Source organism: Equus quagga, chromosome 2, assembly GCF_021613505.1.
Source record: "Equus quagga isolate Etosha38 chromosome 2, UCLA_HA_Equagga_1.0, whole genome shotgun sequence".
NCBI lineage: Eukaryota > Metazoa > Chordata > Mammalia > Perissodactyla > Equidae > Equus > Equus quagga.
Genome location: NC_060268.1, coordinates 167,427,756 through 167,448,977, shown reverse-complemented (window position 1 = coordinate 167,448,977; position 21,222 = coordinate 167,427,756). Strand labels below are relative to the sequence as shown.

Sequence of the window (21,222 nt, the reverse complement as noted above, 5' to 3'; positions counted from 1 at the left end):
GTTGAACATCTTTTCATGTGTTTATTGGCCATCTGTATCTCTTCTTTGGAAAAATGTCTGTTCATATTCTCTGCCCATTTTTTGATTGGGCTATTTGCTTTTTTGTTGTTCAGTTGTGTGAGTTCCTTATGTATTATGGAGATTAACCCCTTATCAGATAGATGATTTGCAAAAATTTTCTCACAGTTGGTGGGTTGTCTTTTGGTTTTGATCCTACTTTCTTTTGCCTTGCAGAAGCTCATTAGTCTGATGAACTCCCACATATTTTTTCTTTTGTTTCCCTTGTTTGAGAAGACATGATATTTGAAAAGATCCTTTTAAGTTCAATGTCAAAGAATGTACTACCTATATTATCTTCCAGGAATTTTATGGTTTCAGGACTTATCTTCAAGTCTTTGATTCATTTTGAGTTTATTTGTATGTATGGCGTGAGATAATGGTCTACTTTCATTCTTTGGCATGTGGCTGTCCCATTTTCTCAGCACCATTTATTGAAGACACTGTCTTTTCTCCATTGTATGTTCTTGGCACCTTTGTCGAAGATTAGCAGTGCATAGATATGCAGTTTTATTTCTGGGCTTTCAGTTCTGTTCCATTGATCTGTGTGCCTGTTTTTGTACCAGTACCATGCTGTTTTGATCACTATGGCTTTGTAGTACATTTTGAAGTCAGGGATTGTGATGCCTCCAGCTTTATTCTTTTTTTCTCAGTATTTAGCAATTCGGAGTCTTTGGTTGCCCATATGAATTTTAGGATTCTTTGCTCTGTGTCCATGAAGAATGTCATTGGGATTCTGATTGAGATTGCATTGAATCTGTAGATTGCTTTGGGTAGTATGACGTTTTAACTATGTTTATTCTTTCAGTCCATGTGCATGGAATCTCTTTCCATCTCTTTATGTCATTATCTATTTCTTTCAATAATGTCGTAAAGTTTCCATTGTATAAGTCCTTCATCTCCTTAGTTAAATTTATTCCTAGTTACTTTATTATTTTTTTTTGCGATTGTAAATGGAATTATATTCTTGAGTTCTCTTTCTGTAAGTTATTAGAGTACAGAAATGCAACTGATTTTTCTAAGTTGCTTTTGTACCCTGCAACTTTACTGTAGTTGTTAATTATTTCTAATAGTTTTCTGATGGATTCTTTAGGGTTTTCTATATATAAGATCATGTCGTCTGCAAACAGTGAGAGTTTCACTTCTTCACTCCCTGTTTGGATTCCTTTTCTTCCTTTCTCTTGCCTAGTTGCTCTGGCCAAAACCTCCAGTACTCTGTTAATAAGAGTGGCGATGGTGGGCATCCTTGTTTTGTTCCTGTTCTCAGAGGGATGACGTTCAGTTTTTCCCCATTGAGTATCATGTTGGCTGTGGGTTTGTCATATATGGCCTTTATTGTGTTGAGGTAATTTCCTTCTATCCCCATTTTGTTAAGTGTTTTTATCATAAATGGCTATTGGATCTTGTCAAATGCTTTCTCTGCATCTATTGAGATGATCATGTGGTTTTTATTCCTCATTTTGTTAATGTGGTGTATCACATTGATTGATTTGTGGGTGTTGAACCATCCCTGTGTCCCTGGAATAAATCCCACTTCATCATGATATATGATCTTTTTGATGTATTGCTGTATTTGGGTTGCTAATATTTTGGTGAGGATTTTTGAATCTATGTTCATCAGCGATATTGGCCTGTAGTTTTCCCTTTTTTTGTTGTCCTTGTCAGGCTTTGGTATCAGAGTGATGTTGGCCTCGTAGAAATGTGTGAGGAAGTGTTCCATCTTCTCTGACTTTTTGGAATAGCTTGAGAAGGATGGGGATTAAATCCTCTCTGAAAGTTTGGTAGAATTCCCCAGGGAAGCTGTCTGGTCCTGGGCTTTTATTCTTTGGGATGCTTTTGATTACTGTTTCAATCTCTTTACTTGTGATTGGTCTATTCAGATTCTCTATCTCTTCTTGATTCAGCTTTGGGAGGTTGTAAGAGTCTAACAATTTATCCGTTTCCTCTAGATTGTCCATTTTGTTGGCATATAGTTTTTCGTAGTATTCTCTTATTATCCATTGTATTTCTGTGGTATCCATTGTTATTTCTCCTCTTTCATTTCTAATTTTATTTATCTGAGCTTTCTCTCTTTTTTTCTTTGTAAGTCTGGCTAGGGGTTTGTCAATTTTAGTTATCTTCTCAAAGAACCAGCTCTTTGTTTCATTGATCCTTTCTACTGCCTTTTTTGTTTCAATAGCATTAATTTCTGCTCTGATTTTTATTATTTCTCTCCTTCTACTAACTTTGGGCTTTGTTTGTTCTTTTTCTAATTCTATTAGGTGTAGTTTGAGATTGCTTATTTGGGTTTTTCCTTGTTTGTTAAGGTAAGCCTGTATTGCAGTGAATTTCCCTCTTAATATGGCTTTTGCTGCGTCCCATATGAGTTGGTATGGTATATTTTCATTTTCATTTGTCTCCAGATATTTTTTGATTTCTCCTTTAATTTCTTCAATGATCCATTGCTCATTCAATAGCATGTTGTTTAGTCTCCATGTCTTTGTCCTTTTCTCAGCTCTTTTCTTGTAATTAATTTCTAGCTTTATAGCATTGTGATCGGAAAAGATGCTTCATATTATTTGTCTTCTTAAATTTATTGAGGTGTGCCTTGTTTCCCAACATGCGGTCTGTTCTTCAGAATGTTCCATGCACACTTGAGAAGAATATGTATTGTGCTATTTTTGGATGGAGTTTTCTATATATGTCTATTAAGTCCATCTGGTCTAGCTTTTCATTTAATTCCACTGTTTCCTTGTTGATTTTCTGCCTGGATGACCTATCCATTGATGTGAGTGGAATGTTGAGGTCCCCTGCTATTATTGGGTTATTATTAATATCTTCTTTTAGGTTTGTTAGTAGTTGCTTTATGTACTTTGGTGCTCCTCTGTTGGGTGCATAGATATTTATAAGTGTTATTTCTTCTTGATGGAATGTCCCTTTGATTATTATATACTGCCCCTCTTTGTCTCTCTTTACCTGTCTTGAAGTCTACTTTGTCTGATATAAGTATTGCAACAGCTGCTTTCTTTTGTTTGCCATTAGCTTGGAATATCATCTTCCATCCCTCACTCTGAACCTGTGTTTGTTTTTGGAGCTGAGATGTGTTTCCTGGGGGCAGCATATCGTTAGATCTTATTCTTTAATCCATCTCTCCACTCTTTGTCTTTTTATTGGAGAATTCAGTCCGTTTACATTTAGGGTGATTATCGATATATGAGGGCTTAATGCTGCCATTTTATCACTCGTTTTCTGGTTCTCCTGCATTTCCTTTGTTATTTGCCCTGTGTATTTTGATCTACCAATTGAGTTATGTAGTTTTTTATGTTGTGTTTGTTTTCTTCTTATTTATTATTTATGTCTCTGTTCTGCTTTTTTGTTTAATGGTTACCCTGAGGTTTGTATTCAAGATCTTGTGGATAAGATAGTCCCTTTTCTGATGGTCTCTAATTTCCTTAGACTAAACCAATTCAGTCCCTTTCCTCTTCCCTTCCTAAGTTGTTTTTCTCACATCTTATTCCATCTTGTGTTATGAGTTTGTGGTTAACATGACAAGATTATCTTTGTTTTTGGTGTTTTCCTTACTGTTGTCTTTAATGCTATACTTGAGTATTTGCTATCCTGCTCTGATTCTATCTATTTAACTCCTTACTCGGTGCTTTGTAACCCTTTTCTCCCTTTTTTTTCCCGGTATGAGGGCCTTCTTGAGGATTTCTTGTTGCGGGGGTTGGGGGTGTGTCTCATGGCTACAAACTCCCTTAGCTTATGTTTGTCTGGGAAAGTTTTTATTTCTCCATCATATCTGAAGGATATTTTCACTGGATAGAGTATTCTTGGCTGAAAGTTTTTGTCTTTCAGTGATTTGAATATGTCATTCTAGCCTCTCCTAGCCTGTAAGGTTTCTGCAGAGAAATCTGCTGAAAGTCTGATGGGGGTTCCTTTGTAGGTTATTTTCTTCTGCCTTGCTGCCCTTAGTATTCTTTTTCTGTCATTCAGTTTTGCCAGTTTTACCACTATATGCCTTGCAGTAGGTCTTTTTACATTGACATATTTGGGAAATCTGCCATCCTCTTCCACATGGATTTTCTTTCCTACATTTGGGAAGTTCTGTGCTGTTATTTCTTTGAACAAGCTTTCTACTCCATTTTCTTTCTCTTCTCCCTCTGGAATACCTATGATTCTAATGTTGCATTTCCTAATTGAGTTGGATATTTCTTGGGGACTTTCTTCGTTTAGTCTTAGTTCTCTCTCTTCCTCTATCTGGAGCATTTCAACATGTCTATCTTTGATTATGCTGATACGCTCCTCTAGGGTGTCTGCTCAAGCATTCAGGGAATCCATATTTTGTTTTATTTCTTCCATTGTGTCTTTCATCTCTAATATTTCTGCTTGATTCTTCTTTATAGTTTCAATCTCTCTTGTGAAGTAGCTCCTGAACTCGTTGAATTGTTTCTCTGTATTCTCTTTTACCTTGTTGAGTTTTTTGATGACAACTGTTTTGAATTCTTTGTCATTTAGATTACATATTTCTGCATCTTCAGGACTGATTTCTGGGTACTTGTCATTTTCTTTCTGGCCTGGAGATCTAATATAGTGTTTGATATTGCTAGAGGTTCTGTTTTTTTTCATCCTGGCATTACTAGGTTGCAGGTACCACCTATTGCCACTGGGTGCAGGTCAAGACCCCCATATTCTGAGTCCTCTGCCTTCTTCCAAAATCCCAGGGGCTGGAGTCCCCAGTGGGCGGGTGGTGGAAGGGGCGCTTTCTCCTGCGTGCTCTTGGGGCTTTCTCACTCTGCTTTCCTGGGGTGTTGGCTTGATGAGGTGTCCCATCCACCCACCCCGTGAAAGCTTTTGCCCTGGTAGAGGACTTCCCTCTAGGCTGCAAGGGCCTACTGGGGATCTTTGATGTTCTCGTGAATGACCGTCCCCTGTCCCATTCCTTCCCTCTCGCAGGCCTCCAGTGGTCCTGGATTGCAGTCTTTAGGGGAGGAAGAAAAGATTTCTCTTACCCCGTTCCACCTCCAAGGGGGCTCTAGCCTCTCTGCCCTCTGTCATATGGCTGTATGGACCTCTCTGACGTTTTTTGTGTTGAGTTTGGATGTCGTCTGTTGGAGTATGGATGTTTTTTTCATTGTATGTTGGAGGAGAAAGATTTCTGAGAGACCTACTCTGCCATGATGCTGACGTCACTCCCTGACTCTTTTTATAAGTAAAAACTTTTTGGAACACAGCCATTCTCATTCCTTTATGTATTGTCTGTGGCTGCTTTCATGCTGCAACGGCAGAGTTGAACAAAGGCCATATGCCCCAGAAGCCTAAATTGTTTATTGTCTAGGTCTTTCACAGGAGAAGTTTGCTAACTGCTAGTTCAAGTATTAGTTTAAGCATCACTTACACAAGCTTGGTGCTTTCATCATCAAAAATGTTTTATCCCACTCATATAATTTCCCTATTTGACTAAAAGCTTTTTGAAAGCAGAGGCCATGTCAGTCTTGCTCGCTTATATTCCCAGCTCTTAATTCCTAATGTATGTTAGGCATTCATAAAAATCCAAATATTTGGATGTATGAATAAAAGTAGCTTTATAAGCATTTCATTCGATGAAAATTCCCAAACCATTAATTTAATGTCTTTTAATAGTTTAATTTTTTTCTTAAATATAAACTTTGTTTTTTAGAGGTAAACAAGAAATTGAAAATTTGAAGGAAGAAGTGGAAAGTCTTAATTCTTTGATTAATGACCTACAAAAAGACATCGAAGGCAGTAGGAAAAGAGAATCTGAGCTACTACTATTTACAGAAAAGCTCACTAGTAAGAATGCACAACTTCAATCTGAATCCAATTCTTTGCAGTCACAGTTTGATAAACTTTCCTGTAGTGAAAGTCAGTTACAAAGCCAGTGTGAACAAATGAAACAGACAAATATTAATTTGGTAAGTATAAATGTACATTTAACTTTTAAAGCAATATAGCAAGAAGTGCAAATTAAATTTCCCTAGTGGTAGTTGACTGAAGCTTTTTTTTTTTTTATTGGCACTAACTTTCTGGTAATTTCAAATGCTGTAAGAAGTATCAGTTTTTCCTTTCAATTTGTGCAATTCCTTATAAGATTTCTCCCTACAATGATTATGAAGTAGTATTTCACATTTGAAAATAAGAAAAGCAGGGTTTTTGTCATTCCTAACTGGAATTACTATATATTTTTTTAAAGTACTTTAAATTTCTATATTTTTATAGTTTAAATATGGTTTATTATTTCCATGTTATGAGAGTGTCTTCAAGTTACTTATAAAAATAATTTGAGACTTTAGTCCAAAAAATACAGAGACCTCTATCACATGTTGTTTTGCATATATAGAATGGCAAATGCATTAATATATCCCCCTGTATTACTATATGAGGAATTTGCAGAGCCCAGTAAACAAAACCTGGTAAGGAGTGATGATAGAAGAATCTACTATCAAGGACCTTATATATTTTTTTGATAAGGAAACTACTTTTTTTTTTTTCTGGGAAAGATTTGCTCTGAGCTAACATCTGTTGCAAATCTTCCTCTCTTTTTCTCCCCTCCTCCCAAAGCCCCAGTACACAGTTGTATATTCTGGTTGTAAATCCTTCTAGTTCTTCTACGTGAGCTGCCACCACAGCATGGCTACTAACAGACGAGTGGTGTGGTTCCACGCCTGGGAACCGAACCCAGGCCGCTGAAGTGGAGCGCGCCGAACTTTAACCACTAGGCTATCAAGGCTGTCTTGAGGGACTTTGTAGTTTTAAGGTTTTAAACTGTGAGCAATAGTGCAAACAGTCAGTTATTAAAATTGGTGTTTTTTATTTTATTTAATATTTAGGAAAGTAGATTGTTGAAAGAGGAAGAACTGCGAAAAGAGGAAGTCCAGACCCTGCAAGCTGAACTCACTTGTAGACAAACAGAAGTTAAAGCATTGAGTACCCAGGTTGAAGAATTGAAAGATGAGCTGGTGACGCAGAGACGTAAACATGCCTCTAGTGTCAAGGATCTCACCAAACAGCTCCAGCAAGGTGCACAATCCTTCCACGTGTAGACCTTCCGTGTTTTTGTTTCTTATAATCATTAAGGATTTATAGAAAAAAATATGTTTACATCAGGTTCTACCACATTGATGAGAGCTGTATGCTCTTTTTAATGTGTGAGTGTTTATAACCCACATTGCTAAATTTCTTGTGGTTCCATGAATAGTCTATAGTATCTTCTATGCTAAAGGACATTTATTGACAGAAGCACAAGCTGTAAGAATTGGCAAGTACCTTAGCACAGTACTGTCTAAGGTTTTTTTTTTTTTTTTTTAAAGATTTTATTTTTTCCTTTTTCTCCCCAAAGCCCCCCGGTACATAGTTGTATATTCTTCGTTGTGGGTCCTTCTAGTTGCGGCATGTGAGACGCTGCCTCAGCGTGGTCTGATGAGCAGTGCCATGTCCGCGTCCAGGATTCGAACCAACGAAACACTGGGCCGCCTGCAGTGGAGCGCACAAACTTAACCACTCGGCCACGGGGCCAGCCCCCTGTCTAAGGTTTTTTGATCACCTACTTCTATCAGTAAAAACTAAACATTGTTCTTTAATTTATATATATTTATAAATTTTAAACATCTGTTACTCTGTTTTCTGTACATTAGAAAACACATGAAAATAGAAATTTAAAAAAATCTAATTAAATCTAAGTGTAAATAGAAATTCTATTTTCTGCCTATACATGTCTGTCAGTTTTGTGCAGTATCTACAGTACCTGAACCCCTCCTTGTAGACCTCTAACTTAGAGATCTTTAAACCCTAACACTTCATTTTATAGGAAACTGAGTCCTAGAAAGGTTATAAATTACCAGAACACAATCATTAACAGCTAGAACTGGAACCCACATTTCATTCATTTAAAAATTCATACAATTATTGGGAGTCTGTGCTATGTGCTTGGATACAAAGATAAATAAGATATGTATTCTGACTTCCTATCCTCTACTCTTCCCCATTGCTTTATGTGTATTAAAGTAGGGTGAAATGTAGTAATAAGATAAAAGAGACTTAGCATTTATTTAATAGGAGTATATTCAGATGTTTACCATAAGATTTCAGTTTGTTTTTATAGATGTGATTGAAGGGAAATTTCTGGTACTCTATAGAGATCTACTAAATCTTTCAGTACTCCAAAAGTTATGTTCACTGTACCTAAATGATACCAGTATCGGTTGTTATCATAATGTTTTTTCTATATCTTTTGTATTTGACCTGCACATTTCTAGATGTCATTTTTATATGAGTGACACCTACAGTTCTCCTGTCTAAAGTGTGTATTCCAGAAATTTCTTGTTGTTTATGCCATTTTGGCCTAAGTGATTTTTAGCATTTAAGATCAGAGACAGTGGGGGCAAATGGTCATGATAATTGTCACAAGTAATCTATTTCTTGTCCCTATAGCACGAAGAAAATTAGATCAGGTTGAGAATGGAAACTATGATAAAGAAGTCAGCAGCATGGGAAGTCGTTCTAGTTCATCAGGTAAAATCTAATGGTTTTAGTTATTTAGTGATTGATTTTAAAAAGAAATAGCACTGTTTAAGAAGTATTGATATGCTTTTTCTTTCATTTTGAATTCTAAAAAGTGGTAGTTGTACATAATTATATGGTAAGAACATTTCCAGTTAAATGTTTAAGTTCTAATCATTACCCAAGGTTTCAGGTTTGTCGGGTGGTTCTGTATCATTTTTTTCCTACTTCCTTTTTTCTTCCCTGCTGCTTCTGTATTCTGTGCAACAGTTTCCTCTTCCAGTTTTTGTTTTTCTTTTTGAAGAAGATTGGCCCTGAGCTAACATCTGTGCCCATCTTCCTCTACTTTACGTGTGGGACACCTGCCACAGCGTGGCTTGATAAGTGATGTATAGGTCCACACCTGGGATCCATACTGGCGAACCCTGGGCCACCGAAGTGGAGTGCACAAACTTAACCCCCATGCCACTGGGCCAGCCCCTCCCCTTACATTTTTTAATTCAGATTTGTATTCATCCATATAGAGAGATTTAGTGTAGTGTGGTCTCTCTCTCTTTTATTTTACTTTTATGTTACTTTTAGCACCTGAGAACTAATGAAATTTTCATCATTATATATCAGATTTCTTATATATACACATGTATTTTTTAATCTTTTAGCTTTTATCATGGTAAATATGCCTGTGATCTAAAGTAAAAATGATTAGATCTATAAAATGATTGATAGCATTGTGAAAATGATAATTAGCAAAGTATCAGTGTATTTATCATTTTGGGAATGCCATGAATCATGCTGAATGCTTTAAACATATCATTTACTCTGCCAAATAGTCATGTGAGGTAAGTATTATAATTCCCATTTCACAGATGAGGAAACTAAGATTTGAAGTGGTTCCATGACTTGCTCAAACTCCACAGTGACAGAAATCTCAGACTCTAGAGTCCTTGCATGCCACTCACTACACTGCCTCCCAGGAATTGTGCATTAGGGGAGAAATGTCATCAACTGTTACAATACTGGGAAAAATGTGTAGTAGAAAGAAATGGGTTTGAAATTACACATAAGTATTTAGATTCCAGCTCTGCCATTTATTAGTGTATGACCTTGGATAAGATATATTACTTGTAGATTTAATCCTCAAAATGGGGTTGAAACAAACTATATCTTTGTATCAGAAATTCTTCTCAACTGATGTTGGTAAAAATAATAGCTAACATTTATTGCTTATTATATGCATTGTTGTAAGCACTTCACATATATTAACTCATTTAAATGAGGACAACAATCGTCTGAGGTAAATAACATTATTACCATTTTCAGATGAAGTGGTCAAGGCACAGAGAGTTCAGTAACTTGCCCAAAGTCACACAGCTAGAAAGGGAAGGAGTGGGATTTAAACCAGGGAGACTGGCTCCAGAGCTTAACCCACTGGCTGTATTCTGTTTTCTCTCTCTGTCTATGTCTGTCTGTCTGTCTCTGCCTCTCTCTATCTCTCTCTCTCGGCTTAATTTTGGTCCTACTTCAGACTTTTTATTCTGACTTTTTCTTGAGTTTCTTGTTTCTCTGTTGCCACTTCCTCATCCTGTTCACGAGAGACATAATAGACCCTTTTGGTACTTCTGTCATCAGTATATTCAGAAACAAGAAGTCAGTCCAGGTGTGACTTGTGTTCCGTGCCCAACTCTGTTAGATGGAATATTTGAAAGTGATACTCGAAGAAATAATATATGAGATTAGCGATGACTCTAGACTAAGTCCAATACCTAAACTGGTTTTTTGTCTTCAGGATCCCTTAATGCTCGAAGCAGTGTGGAAGATCGATCTCCAGAAAATGCTGGGTCGTCAGTAGCTGTGGATAACTTTCCAGAAGTAGACAAGGCCATGCTGATTGAGAGGATAGTAAGGCTGCAAAAATCACACGCTCGGAAAAATGAAAAGATAGAATTTATGGAGGATCACATCAAACAATTGGTGGAAGAAATTAGGAAAAAAACAAAGTATGTATTATTATGGTAACATAATCTGTGTTTGAAATACCGTTATTCATATGGTAAAGTTACTGTTTTCAAAATTAATCATATCAAGAGCCTGTCATTCAGTTCCCAATCTTTTGTTGATCACTTATTGTGTTCTGGTTTGGGGAATACAGAGCCCAGAGATGAAAGAAAACACTGGTCTTCCAAAAGGTGATACAGAGTTCAGTAGATGTTAATTTTTTTAAGATACTAAAATAACTTTGGACTTAAAAAAAGATAGTGCTGCTTAGCTTTTTATTTTTGTGACAGTGATTCTAAGAGATGCATGTGGTTGTGTATTATCTTTCCTGTTGTGTAGGACATAGGTAATTTATTGGGCACCTACTCAGTACAAGGCACTGTGCCTGTGACTTACGAATATCTCATGATTTCTTACAAACTCAGGGAGAGAGCGAGTTCTCACTTTGGTGGATAAGTTAACTGGGGCTCAGGTTAAGTTATGAAATGTTCCGGAGTCCACTCATCGTGTAAGTGACAGACCACCCAGCTCTGACTGACTCCAAGTTCCTCTTACAAATACCATGTTCATTTAAGAGTTTTTTTTTAATATTACAGGTCTTTCCTCATGACTTCTTAATTTTTATTTTGAAATAATTTTAGGGGCCGGCCCTGTGGCCAAGTGGTTAAGTTCTTGTGCTCCACTGCGGCAGCCCAGGGTTTCACCGGTTCGGATCCTGGGCGCAGACATGGCGCCGCTCATCAGGCCACGCTTAGGCAGCGTCCCAAGTGCCACAACTAGAAGCACCCATAACTAAAATATGCAACTGTGTACTGGGGAGATTTGGGGAGAAAAAAAAAAAAGATTGGCAAAAGTTGTTGGCTCAGGTGGCAATCTTTAAAAAAGAAAAAAGAATTTTAGACTTAGAGAAAAATTTGCCCATGACTTTAAAAAAAAAAAAAGAGTAAAATACGGTTCTAAGTTTAGTAACAGGAAAATAGAAAATATTAACTGAAATCGGAGCAATAAAGAAATTTCCCAAATGTTTTGATTAAAGTAACAGGGAGGGGCCAGCCCTGCTGGTCCAGTGGTTAAGTTCAGTGTGGTCTGCTTTGGCTGCCCAGGTTCTGTCCCTAGGCACGGACTTATACCACTCGTATGTCAGTGGCCATGCCATGGTGGCGGCTCACATATTAAAAAAAAGAGGAAGATGGCAACAAATGTTAGCTCAGGGGAAATCGTCCTTAGCAAAAAAAATAATAAGGAAAGAAATAGAAAAGCAGTGTTTATATGTTTTTAATCTAAATACCATGTTAGAACAAAAATGGGATCATTTAAGAAACCATCTGAATAAGGAAAATTCCTTTATTTTCTAATATAGTTCTGTTATTAACCTAATAAGTATTTGTTTTATGCTAATCATCTTTAAGCGAGCCCTGGCAGTCTAGTAGTTAAGATTGAGTGCTCTCACTGCTGTGGCCCGGGTTCTTTTCCCAGTCAGGGAACCACACCGCTCATCTGTCAGCCATCATACTGTGGCAGCTGCATTTTGCTGTGTTGCTGAGAGTTGTTACCAATATTTCAAATCCCAGCAGGGTCGCCCATGGTGGACAGGTTTCAGCAGAGCTTCCAGACTAGACAGACTAGGAGGAAGGACCTGGCCACCCACTTCTGAAAAATGGCCATGAAAACCCTACGAATAGCAGCAGAGCATTGTCTTATACAGTGCTGGAAGGTGAGAGGATGGCGCAAAAAGACCAGGCAGTGTTCTACTCTGCTGTCCACAGGGACACTGGGGGTCAGAATTGACTTGATGGCACTGACAACAAAATCAGCTTTAGGCTTATGATTAGTTGACCCTTGCAGACTCCAATGTTTTTAATTCTGGAGGTGTATAACTGATAGTGTCATTTTATTTTGCAGAATAATTCAAAGTTATATTTTACGAGAAGAATCAGGCACGCTTTCTTCAGAGGCATCTGATTTTAACAAAGTCCATTTAAGTAGACGGGGGGGCATCATGGCTTCTTTATATACATCCCATCCAGCTGACAGCGGATTAACATTGGAACTCTCCTTGGAGATCAACCGAAAATTACAGGCTGTTTTGGAGGATACATTACTGAAAAATATTACTTTGAAGGTATTTTTATTTCTCATTCATCTACCAACTAATAAACACGGTACAATGGTGCCTTTTTCATAGTTTGATCTAGCGTGTAGATGGACTGTTTCTTTAATGCAAAGTAGCCATTTTACCCAGAGATAATGTTTTTGTGTTTTTCCCTTTTGAAAAGTACAATTTTTTAAACTAGCAAGGAAAGAAAGAAATAGAGAAAAAAATCAGCTTAGCTATTGGATAGACACTAAGATGGGTCATTCACTTTGCAATGGGTGACCTTTGACATATTATAATTAGTTATAATTGATCACCGAGACATTTTTTAACATAGAGGCATTTATTTTCTAATGTATTTTCCATGTTTATTTTATTTTTTGCATCTATTATCTGACCCAACTATTCTCTGTGTTGTGTTGGGCCTTGATAGTTAAGTATGGGATTTAAAAAATAATTTTTTAAATCTAGGAAGCAGTAATTTTGTGCACTAAAATTTGTTGTATTTTCAGTAAAAAGATTGTCTGACTCTGAAATATGCAGGACTGCTTTACTGAAAACAACTCTGCCTAATTGATCACATAGCATTTAAGGCTCAGCATCCTTTCAGTTTCAAAATTTAGGCAAAAATAGTTCAAACTGAATCTTTTTACCTATTATACTCAGTAGTTCTGTTTTCTTTTCCCCATTTTTCCAACTGGTAAAGGAAAATCTGCAGACACTTGGAACAGAAATAGAACGTCTTATTAAACACCAGCATGAACTAGAACAAAGGCCGAAGAAAACCTAATACAAAGCTCTTGCTCAGTAAACAGACAAAAGCCACGCGAGGAACAGGTGCCACTCCCCGGGATCTGGGAAACTTTCCCCTGCATTTTGTGTCAGCCAGTAAAAAACTTGTTTCGCTTTATCTGTATAAGAAAGTATCCTTTTACAATACAAATGCATTGCCGTGTGTGCTCTAAGAGTGTAAGCTTTGAGGAAGTTTGTTTTTGTATGGTGACAGCCTGTCATGGGATCGGAACAACTTAATGTAACTTATTAACAGTCATACAAAGTGCTGAATGTTACTACAAGGGCTTTTGAAAACCCCTTCTCCATATTTCTTCCCTTTAAAATACAGAATGTCAAAAATGGTTCAGCTTTTTAAAGTTATCCATGAAAGAACAGGTGTTAATCATTCAGAAAAATACTATTTCTCCAACGTGAAGGAAACTAAAGAAATGATGAGAATCTTTGTTATGACGTCCAGTGTAACCTTTGGTTGTGCTTTAGAGCTGCTGGTGAGGCCTTCAATCTTTCCATTTCAGTGGGAGCTCACGGGAAAGCTGGCTCCTGGTAACTGACAGTGTTCAGGCGTTGTGTGCCTCTGTCAGGTTTCCTTATCTGTGCTAGGTACTTTTTTTCAGATTCGAATTATTTGAGTTAACTAGTTTTTCTAATCTTCGGTTACATAAAATATGATTTTAAATAACATGCTCCTTTAGAAAATTCCTGTGGACTTCAGTTATATTTTAAAATGTGAAATGGATTAGTCATTAGAACAGAGAGATGAATAGTGAATTTTGAAACTGAAATACTTTAGATTTACTGACATCAAGTATAAAGATAAATGTTTAAGATATTTTTAAAGAACCAGTTCCCAAGAGAATGCAGCATATGGCACTGTTCACCGTTTCATTTAAGCACCATTCTTTACCATTGATACAATTGTATATTATAGTGAAGTGATCTTATCCCCAAATATGGTATGTTTCAGTATATTTATTTAAAACAAAATAATTACATCTTTGTAACCAAAGAAATTTTAGAGCCAAACCTTATGTATCCTGTTGGGTTTTTACAATTTTTATTTAAGATGTGCACTTAAACGTTGCCATAGTATTAGTATTTCTGTCATTGACTTTTTTTCTCACCTCTTATAATTTCTCACATGTTCTGATTTCTCTGTGTGGTTTTCACATTTCACCATATTCAGATCATTTCTATAATAGGATACCTTGGCTCATATGCAGATGTTGCAGCAAGCTTCATTTCTGTTTTGGATTTTCGCATCCTTTTTTATCCCTTAAGAGAAGTAAGCTTTGGGGGTGATGGATTAAAAGCCTTTAAAGAATTGTATGACTCTCAAAGTTGGGCCTGTGGTGGCACTGGCCCTTTAATGTATTTTAACATTTTTTGGTCAATTTAACATTGTTTAAAAAGATTATTTACTAAGGATTAGATGATTCAATATAGTGTCTTATTTTTTCTGTATATTGAGTTATATGTTGTCATCCAAAAACACAATCTTTTCACTTCAAAATGGAAATATAAATTCAAAAAGTTCTATTTTTAAAATAGCTGTAGAAAGTATTAGTCTTGCTGTAATGTTCTTTTTACCAGTAATTTATCAAAATAAAGAAAATAAGAGGGTAAGTGCAATCAAATCTGAATTATTTCCCCATTTGTTTCTAGACATACTGTTGTACTCCGAAAAACTACTTCAAGTCGCCCTGACTAAATTTTTACAGCTTCTTGTGTGATACAGATTCATAGACTAAAATACTTGTTTTTTTCCTCCAAGACACAAAATGTATTAGTGGAAACCAAATAATGATTAGATCCATAGTGTCCTATGTCTGTACACTTTTAAAAAATATATACATTTATTACATACAAAAATGAAATTCCAGTATTAACATTTGTGCCACCAATCATTTGGAGTTTAATGGTGAAACAATTTTAGAAGAAAGCTATTATAAATCGTATTTTGACTTGTTACTTTTTTCCCCCATAAATGTAAGAAACTATGGAAAACTTTTGAAGAAAATGCTTTGTTTTCCTTTTGTTCTTCAGTTTCTACTGTATCCTTTTGTATGGGGATCAGGACAGAGCAAAGTAATGTACCAAAATGTGCGTATATCAGATCTCTGTCTCTGTCCCGATTCACAAACAGCTCCTCATGTGAGGATTTAGAGGGCCTTCTCCTCTTACTGTGTTGAATACATGGAGAGAAGATTGGGGTGTCCGGAAAAGGAAAATGGTCTGGATAAACCTGAGATGTTGGGGAAAATGTGTCTTATATATTCATTATTATTTGTACACATCAAAGGGTGTTTTGGTTTCTTAGCACTATTTTGATTTCTTTGAGCAGGAAATGACTTTTATGTGTATGTATATGTATGCATACACTTTACCAGGTTTTAATTTTAAAGTGAATACTTACTGTGACTCCCTTTTTCCCACACCACTTCAAACTTTAGCTTAAGTTTTAAGGATTGAAAGTGTTGGGTTTGGGCAGAACAACGAGTTTGAACTTTCATGTTTTATTATTTTTTTTCTATCTTCATAATCATTTAAAGTGATTTATCTTAAAATTAAATTTTATTAAGCTACCAACATGTTATTTATTCATTTAATAAACACATTTATTGAAAACCTACTATTGCCAGGAACCATACAGGGTATTGTGCTGATATGTGAACAGAGCAGGCAGGGCAGTTCCTGTCCTCGCAGAGCTTGTGGTCTTGTGAAGATAAATAGGAGACAGTAGGAGCAGCTCTGTGAGCCTCTGCTGCTCACAGCCAGCCCCTGTGGGAGAGTTAATCCACTTGTGCAAGTAGGTGGCCCCAGGTCTCACTCTGAGATGTAGCTTCGGGAACTGAGTCCTTCCTGAGGTACACTGAGAGCAGATTGCTGTTTTCATGACGGTTCTGCACATTCTTAACTTTTGTCACAGTTTGATGTTTAAATATTCTTTAAGAAAAAGGAAAGAAAATCCAAAGATGATAAAATGGCATCTGATTTTTGCCATTTTACTAAATTATTAATGCCTACTTTCTGCTCATAAAAATGAATCTAATCATGTTGTCATGTGTGTTTCCAAACTTTGTTTTGCAGTATATTATTTTCTAAAGATTTTTCCATATAATTTAGACCAAGATTTATCGGTAGAAGAAAAAAACATTAGAAACCATTAATTTTATAAATATTATATATGCTACCCTGGTGGAAATATTTTTATTCATCATGTTGTTATTCAGTGTGATTAATTTGCCTTATGAATGTTGACTCCGGTAGCCTATTTTCAATAACCTTTTTTTAAAACAAAACAATTCTTTTTTGACACTAAGATTGTTAATTTTTAACACCAGTCAGTGGAACTAAAAACCTGAAGCTTTTCAAGACTGAACAAGAGAAAATAATCGAAAAAATATCAAACATTATGAATTTTCAGGAAAATAAATGAAAAACATAACTGTATATTAAAGATGTATTTTTCTTCTAGAGTGGAATCCTTTTCTAAAATGCATATGGCTGTCCATTTTGACTACAATGATGAAACTTGCTTATCTTCCAAAGTTCATATATATATACACATATGTGTGTACTGTACAGATAATCTTTAATTTTATCACACTGTTCATTTTGTAAATATATTTCTGTATAAAATGAAGCTTTTCAAGAGAATTCTATGTATATATTGTACTTATTAAATAGGTAATGCCTGTTTACCAAGTTGTATTTTAATGGCATCTTTGATTATTTATTTACGTACACTACTTGCTAAACAGACTGATTCTCCAGACTGTTGGCAAGGCTGATTCAAATCACTTGAATTTTCTTTTTTAAACCAGACTAGGAGTTTTTGCTTTCCATGTTTGTCTTTATTCTACCAATTATCATTAGAAGTCAATGAACAATAGTAAGCAGATTAAATTGAATGCCAGGTTGTTTTAAATTTTTGTTTAAATTGGTGGTAGCAAAATTTGGCCTTTTACAAAAGGCAAGCTTTCATATGCCTCTGTGAAAATTTCTCATTGAACTTGATGAGCCACTAATATATTCATATTTTCCACAAAACTATGGAACTTATTTGCCCAAATTATCTGGCCTTCAGAATAAAGATCTAATATGTTCAATCAAAGGATATTGAAATGGCATTAATTTCATGAAGTTGATTGTGTGATGGATATTTCACAACGCAGTGTGTTGTTTTCCATTTCTCAAACAGTTCTGGAACACCAATTATGCCACATAACTTAGTGAGTTCACTGTTGGAAAGAATCCCCTGAAGTCAGGAGCCTTGGAGTAAGGGTAAAATTAATAGACTAGTGGAAGCTTTCCTGACATCCTTAATAGTCTGCTTTCGGTAGCCTGTGGATTTGTTTGCTGGAGAAAGGAATATACATGGGAAGAGGATGAGTAGGGAAAAGAGATACTGGCTTGAGATTCGTAACTGGTTAGTGTGACCCGCAGTCATGAGATCGGAAAGACTGTTCCAGTGAACTTACATTCAAATCTGTTTTTTCTAATAAAGTCTGCTGTAATCAGTGAATGTGGAACGAGAACACACTTCTTCAGGACCAGCAACTTGGGAGGATGCTTCTGGCCGATCAGTGCTAATGCCATTTTACTGATTCCCTCTGAGAACAGTGTGACAAGGCTTGATGTTCCTGCTCCTGCAATAGACATGCACTATTAATTCCTAAGTTACGTTTAAGAGACTTGATTCTTATTTTTTAAGAGAAGCGTACATTTAAGAAGTATTCTATTTCTGAGGAATTTTCAGCCTTTTTTTTGATTGCCCAAAGGCCATGCTTTTTGCCAGTCAGACTGCCCCAAATTGCACTCAAAAAAGGGGATAGATGTTAGATTCAAGAGAGGAATCTATACCATTTAACTCAGTGCAAAGATAGTTCTATTAAAAGTTTAGGATCCACTGAAATAAAAAAGTTAAGCTTACTGATAGTCAACTGCTAGTTAGATTAACTTGGGAAATACATTAAGTGCTAGAATGGCTTTCCACACCATCCATTTCACTGTGTAGTTTTGTTTGATTTTAATCACTGAAGGCCCAGGGGCAGGAAGTAGTGTGTGTGTGTGTTTTCAGCACGCTCCCACTTTGCTTGTGTCAGGAAATGTCAGTTAAACCTGCCACACTACCTGATGTTTCTTAGGCAAGTTCTTCTTTATGAACTCTGACTAGGGAAGACACCCCCAAATGCCTGCTACCCCTGCTGCCCTTGCTCAAGCTGTGTTTCCGTCCACCTACATGGGAGAAACACTTTTGAGTGTCTGTTCTGCATCCACTGGAGCCCCCATAGATCCCATCTCTTCAAAGAACTAGGTCCCTAGGAGTGCGTGCTGAAAGAGGATGCTGCATTGGGCTCTGAAGCAGCCTCTTCCTGGATTGTGTTTCATTTGTGTGTTAATTTGGGATGAGGGTGGAGGGATTGGAGGGAGACCCTGCAGAGACTAGCAGGGCGGGAAGGGTTCCTGGTGTTTTAATTGGACTTCAGAACTGACTTTCTTCTGGAACTCCTACTTTAAATAGTGGGTACTTAAGTCTAGTCAAAATCTGTGGGAGTAAAAGCCTTTATGTGCTTGCCTGAAACATTGATTACTCTCTTCCTTTACTTTTATATGGTTAAATGCCTTCTAAGCTCCAAGGCATCAATTTTCAAAAAAAGGTTGAAGCAGAGGCCTGGAGGCACAGGTTTGTGGTTACTGATGTTCACGTGCTCAAGTTCAAGGTGCCTTCTGAGAACCTGGATGAGCCAAGCCTACCATCTCACGAAGGTGTTCTGCGTTTTTAAGTAGTTGATACTAGTAACTTGTGTGTCAGAGCCCAAGCGTAAAGCACAAATGTCACTGATGATTTTAAGAATCACACTCTGCCTACGGGTACGATGTAGTTCCCATTTCAGCAACAACTTGGGCAGAAGAAAATCTTTCCCTTTGTCTCTACTGCCCCCTCCCTGGCCCTCACAGACACACACTCACACACACCCACACACACACCCACCAGACATACACCCAGAACAATGACCAGAACACTTTACCTGCCCAGAGTTGGTTTGGCTGTCTCTGGGTTTCCAACCTTCATTAATTCCTTCATCATCCTGCTTATTAGATGGGCTTTTATTTACCAGATTGGTCAAGTGAGGAAGAGATGAAAGGGAAAAGAGGTAAGTTCGGCAAGATTCCTTGTTACATTTGTCAAATTCCGATTTCAATAGTGACAGTGCTCCATCTCATGGGCTTGCCTATGCTGTGGACTATGTGCCACAGGAAGCAGGACTGATGTCATGTGGCTATTTATGTCCCATGGTGATTCCTGCTGTCACTTTGTACCTTTTTGTAATTATAAGTCAAACTGGAGATGTACCAGCTTAACATATGTGTTGTTAGGTATTCTTTTAAGGGGGGGGGGGGGTGTTCTGGAGAGTTAAACACTGAAGTCCTAGCAGAAGTGACCTTCTGTGGATGCGTGTTGGGGGTTGGGGTGGGGGTGCAGGGAATTTTGTGGAGTGGTTAGAGGGCTGTTCCAGTTTTTAAAGAATATATTCATGTATTATGTAATTTGAAGTTGACTTCTAGGAAAGTTAAAAAAGCCATAGATGCTCAATAAGAGAGAAATAAGTGGCATGGGTGTTGTAGTCTGTGGAAATGAGAAGCAGAGACCTTGCCAGTTTTTTGGGGGGTGGAGGAGGATGAGGAACAAGTTGAGGTAGAGGTGAAGTCTGCAGTGGTGGGTATTTTAGCTCGAGGGCCATAGTTCTCACTTCCTGGTACAGCTGTCTACATGACCCATCCCACAATGCAGTCAAAAGGCGCTCGGAGTGGTTCTGGACACTTGTTCTCAGCATAAGAAAAGTAGCTTCGTATATGGACACAGTTGGCCCTCCAAGGTGCTCTTATGTGTTTTAGGAGTTTACCCAATGGTATATTTACTTAGAAAGCAAAGTAGCATTCAGGAGCTATTCTGGTCAGAAACAGAGCAAATACAGTGTACTGTATTGCTTTTGTATTTTAAGAATGTTTGTTTTCCCTTTGAAATGATAAGGAACACAATTGAATTAAACGACAAACACATCAAGGCAGGGACGGGGAACAAATGCTCAGGGACTTCTTTGAGTGAGGCTCAGACAGCCCTGAGGTGGGAAACAGGCCAAACTGATTCCCAGGACTTTCCTGCGAGGGATCTGTTGAGCAGGGATTTGAACCCAGGCTGGGGGTGCCTTTCACTATCTTCTGCTTCCTCCCAAAAGCCAAAGTTGTAATACCTTAGTGAGTGGGTTAAAGTCATATATAGATTCTTTTTCTTTGCACTGACATGGTTTAAACAAAAGACTGATGATCTGTCAGTTAAAAGAAGATGGGCATGTGACATGTGTGATTAAACAGACTCTAAGCTGGAGACTTGGTGCCTCTCTTTTCTTCCTCTTTCTGATCGTCTTTTGAGTAAGCTCATCCTCTAACTGCAATCAGAGAAGAACAGAAATAAAATCAGTCATTTTGTTCCCTCTTAAGCTCAGTAACGGTTCGGTGGGGGAGTCACAGTTGATAGATGATGTTATGATTTTCTTGACAGTCTGGGTAATAAATAGGTGTTCCGTAAGTTTCTGAATTACCTACGGGTATGCCTTTCCTTGCTGCCCTGTTGGTAACTGTAGCAGGGCCTCCCTTTCCTGCCCCATCTCCATCTAAGGCCACCAGAGAACGCTGAGGGCTGTAAAGTACTCTGGACCTGGACTGGGACCACCCCGGCCCACCGATTGTGAAACCTTAGACACGTCACTTTGCCTCTTCGA

At 37.3% G+C, this 21,222-nt stretch overlaps 1 protein-coding gene across 1 annotated transcript in view; it reads left to right on the top strand.

Moving 5' to 3' along the window:
- Positions 1 to 17,533, top strand: part of CCDC186 (coiled-coil domain containing 186) — a 54,255-nt gene extending 36,722 nt beyond the window's left edge. The window contains exons 11-16 of the mRNA XM_046653581.1: positions 5,714 to 5,969; positions 6,885 to 7,074; positions 8,485 to 8,565; positions 10,340 to 10,550; positions 12,451 to 12,670; positions 13,350 to 17,533. Coding sequence (XP_046509537.1) covers positions 5,714 to 5,969; positions 6,885 to 7,074; positions 8,485 to 8,565; positions 10,340 to 10,550; positions 12,451 to 12,670; positions 13,350 to 13,433 — 1,042 coding nt within the window. The 3' untranslated portion in view covers positions 13,434 to 17,533. The remainder of the gene's footprint in view (positions 1 to 5,713; positions 5,970 to 6,884; positions 7,075 to 8,484; positions 8,566 to 10,339; positions 10,551 to 12,450; positions 12,671 to 13,349) is intronic.
- The last annotated feature ends 3,689 nt before the right edge of the window (positions 17,534 to 21,222 follow it).